General features: G+C 35.2%; 1 protein-coding gene across 1 annotated transcript in view; it reads left to right on the forward strand.

Annotated features, from left to right (window-relative positions):
• Positions 1-4093, forward strand: part of LOC106472492 (GTP-binding protein Di-Ras2-like) — an 18295-nt gene extending 14202 nt beyond the window's left edge. The window contains exon 3 of the mRNA XM_022401075.1: positions 2786-4093. Within this exon, the coding sequence (XP_022256783.1) occupies positions 2786-3247 (462 nt within the window). The 3' untranslated portion in view covers positions 3248-4093. The remainder of the gene's footprint in view (positions 1-2785) is intronic.
• Positions 4094-4271: the final 178 nt, after the last annotated feature.

A 4271-nucleotide genomic window follows, 5' to 3' on the forward strand; every position in this document is an offset into this window, starting at 1 on the left:
AGCTTATTAGATTACAACAGTGATCATTACGACAGTTAGATAGCTTATTAGATTACAACAGTGTTCATTACGACAGTTAGATAGCTTATTAGATTACAACAGTGATCATTACGACAGTTAGATAGCTTATTAGATTACAACAGTGATCATCACGACAGTTAGACAGCTTATTAGATTACAACAATGTTCATGTAGACAATGTTGGATAGCTTATTAGATTACAACAGTGATCATCACGACAGTTAGACAGCTTATTAGATTACAACAATGTTCATGTAGACAATGTTGGATAGTTTATCGCTTTACAACAATGTGTGGGTCCGGCATGGCCAGGTGGTTAGGGCGCTTGACTCGCAATCTGAGGGTCGCGGGTTCGAATCCCCATCCCACCTCGCCCTCTCAGCCGTGTGTACGTTATAATGTAACGGCAAATCCCACTATTCGTTGATAAAAGAGTAACCCAAGAGTTGGCGGTGATGACTAGTTGCCTTCCCTCTAATCTTTCATTGTTAAATTATGGACGGATAGCGCAGAAATTCAAAACAAATTACAACAATGCTCATTTAAAAAAGTTAGATAGCTTAGTGCGATATTTAAGTGTATCTGAATAAGCATCGTTGTAATGCAGTAACTAAACAACCGAAATGTATCTAATTGAACATTAACATAAAAAACTATCCTTACTGCATGATCATATTTAAATAACCTGTTACATAGTTTATCCGATTAGCACGTTGCTAATTTAAAAACCGTTAGATGGCTTACTACATACGATCATGTTCACTTATTCACAGATCTCAACGGTGGAAATGTAGTATAGCAGTTCACTGTGTATTAATAATTATTATTTATTCGCAGCTAAACAACGCTATTGATTTACACTCTGTCAGATAGCTTAACTGAATCATAATAATATTAAGCATTTAGGTTTTTTATGTACATTATTTTAGGGTTTTTGAATACTTTGTTCAGTTACTGAAACTTTAGTTTTCACGTGTATGTTTTTTCTGCCTAGTAAAATATTTATTTAACTTCCTTATTGCACGTTCTTGTACAAGAGTATGTGTCTGACTATCAGTTATGGGTCTATCTATTTATCTATTTATGGGTCTATCTATTTAAAATTATACGCTTCAGGCCTAAGCACAATATAATAGGTAAATCATTATACTCACGCGCTTACTCCTTCTTGCCAGAGACAATGAAAGACAAACTACTGATTGAACTTTATTGTAAGAGGCATGATTATAAACAACCTAAAATTATTTAAGATATTTTGCCGTACAAAAAATCAACAATAACGTCAAAAGAAGAACAAATATGTCTGGTTGTATCAACCGTACTATTTGCCCTAATGGAAGGTCCATGCTATGTAATACAATGCATTGGTTGATGTTTTGGTCTTTTGATTAATCGCTAGGTTTTAAGGGATAGTAAGAACTAGACGCTCTGTTGCGGGATTCAACTCCCCCTCCCCCCATGATCCACAGTGGTCCCAATGTAACGATCAATCTCCTCCATAATCATTAATTAGTTCTGTAGCTACCCCACGTACCGAAAAAAACACACACAAAAACAAAATTCTTAGAACACCCGTCCGCGGTACGTGAGCACATGTACTAAATTCGGTTCCGCTTCCTTGTGAATGGGATTATGAACACAGTATCAAACACAGAGCCAACCTGGGATCCCGAGGAGGTCTACGAACATAAAATCCGATCTACCAGATTTGGCTCACTGACCCTGAAAACCTACCGTTAAAACCCCTGTGTGACAATCGGAGGGTCTTTAGCCCTCTTGGTATAGGGGCTACGCCATATAGATAAGGACACTTCCTGGTCATCCCGAGTACACCTGCGAAGTTTGGTCTTGCTAGCTTCAAAACTTTGGGATGAGTTAACCGGACAAAAATACAGAGATACATACATATAAAGCTACAAGCAAAACTAGTATAGGCTATATATCTAGAGTTTATAATTTTGTCTCTTATCAGACCGTATAGTTTAATTACATATCGTCCATAAATACACATGCATACACAAGTAAAATTCGTTTTTATTTAACAATAACAATGTGACCGGGGAGAAACTATATCAAGCCTTTACGGGTGTTATTCGATTGAAAAACTTTGCGTCAAGAATTATACTTTGTATAAGATCGAGGACCATTAGAAGGTCACAAAACTATTATTTATTTACGAAAATAGTAAATATTAAACGAGTATTTTGTTCAATCGAAAACTACGAATGAACCACTCCAACCTTTTAAGCACACAAAATGGGTATAACAATAAGTCAGTAATTTAAGGGTTAAAATAGTAAGAGAGCTTCAGTCTACGGACTCCGTTTAAGGGACTTTTGTCACCCGTGATAAACATCCTAACTTATTACCATGTGATTAAATTCAGAGACGATATTTCATGTTTTTACAAAAACCTTGAGTTGTCTCTTAAAAAGTTCTCATATTATGGCATGCGCACAAAGTCGATCGGAAGAACGGGAAGTTGTTTTCTGTAACTAGACACTTATTTGATAATTGGGTTTCATGCACAGGAACCTCAGCGCTTCTGATATAAAAAAATGCATATATATTATATTTAGTTTTTTTCAGTCTCGTCGATTTGTCATATGTTTCATGCCATATCCGTGGAAAATGAACACTGAGTTTGATTCTGAAAGAAAAACTTCTGTTAACGAAGTATATTTCAGTTTAACAACTGTTCCTTTTAAACAATATATATATTCGGTAATGATTAGCATTTACTTTAGGTCTTTTTCATTTTCAGGTGATTTGCTGCAATAAAAACATATGTACACTTGAGATAACTGACACTACGGGGAGCCACCAATTTCCGGCTATGCAACGTCTCAATATCTCAAAAGGTCATGCTTTTATTATGGTGTACTCTGTCACAAGCAAACAAAGTCTGGAAGAACTGAAGGCTATCTTTGACGTCATCAAAGAGGTCAAAGGTGACATGGAAGGGATCCCTCTAATGCTAGTAGGCAATAAATGTGACGAGATTGAAAGTAGAGAAGTGGATAGCCAGTACGGACAGGATCAGGCTAATCGCTGGGGATGTGGATTCTTGGAGACATCAGCGAAAACCAATTACAAAGTGAAGGAACTTTTCCAGGAACTATTGAACTTGGAGAAGAGAAGGGCAATGAGTTTTAATTTGGACTCTAAGAAAACTCGTTCTCAGTTCAAAAAACAAAAACTGAAAGATAAATGTGTTCTTATGTGAGATTTTGGCGTGAGGGCGTGTGTTCTGACAAGGGTTAAACTTAAAGCAATGTGTAGCACCTGAAAAACATATCGGCAGGCGTCCGTAAACAGTAAACAAATGTGATATTTTTACACAAGTACTGTCAGAGAGCTCCACTCAAACTACAGGTACGAAACATTTCTCATAGACTGTGTATTGTAGTGTGAAAACGAAAATAAGGACTGCACAAGTATTTGACGGGTGAACGTTATTACAAAACTTTAATATCATTTTATAAACGTTTAGGAGAGGATGATAATGTATTTCACGAGCTTTAGAGAATTACGAATCTTTATATATCTTTTAAAAAACGACAACAAAAGCTTGCTATATTTCGGATAAATGTTTATTAAGAATTTAAAGGAATTTCTAGATAATGATGAGCTCACTTTGTATTCTCATCAAGGCCTCCAGATAACGTATCTGTAAGAAAAAAAACGTTGTTCATTTACTATGTTGTCTAAATAGTTTAAATCAGTGATAATTCTTATAAACTGAAGTACTGTAGTCGGTTGTTTTTTCGCTTAAAATAACTATCATGGTTGTATATCAAGAATGAAATTGCCATAGAGATCTTTGGTTTGTTAGCTATCACGTGAATATCATTGATGAAAAATAAGAGCATCAACATTTATACCTGAACATAATATGCTCTATTTTAAGCAATCGACCACACGGATATTAAAATCTCAAAGTGATGCGCTCTTTATATGTAAAGAAGCTTTCAATTGTTTGTAAACTATAATGACATGTTACTGATAAATGAAAACATTCGTGTTAATGCAATTAATTTTAACTTAACAGTATTAATATTTTCTTGATAAAAACATTTTGTAGTAAACAATCAACTACAGCAAAAAAAACAACAACAAAAACATTCTTTGATAGATTGTTTAGGCAGAGTATTCATGATGACACTTTGTAGAATGGACGGCGACTGCCTGTTATAGAGACACAAGTGTAGAAGAAGTTTCTGAAGACGAAAGGCGGAAGACTTTCGAAA

The sequence above is a fragment of the Limulus polyphemus genome, unplaced genomic scaffold (genome assembly GCF_000517525.1).
Source record: "Limulus polyphemus unplaced genomic scaffold, Limulus_polyphemus-2.1.2 Scaffold5380, whole genome shotgun sequence".
In the NCBI taxonomy this organism is placed as follows: Eukaryota; Metazoa; Arthropoda; class Merostomata; order Xiphosura; family Limulidae; genus Limulus; species Limulus polyphemus.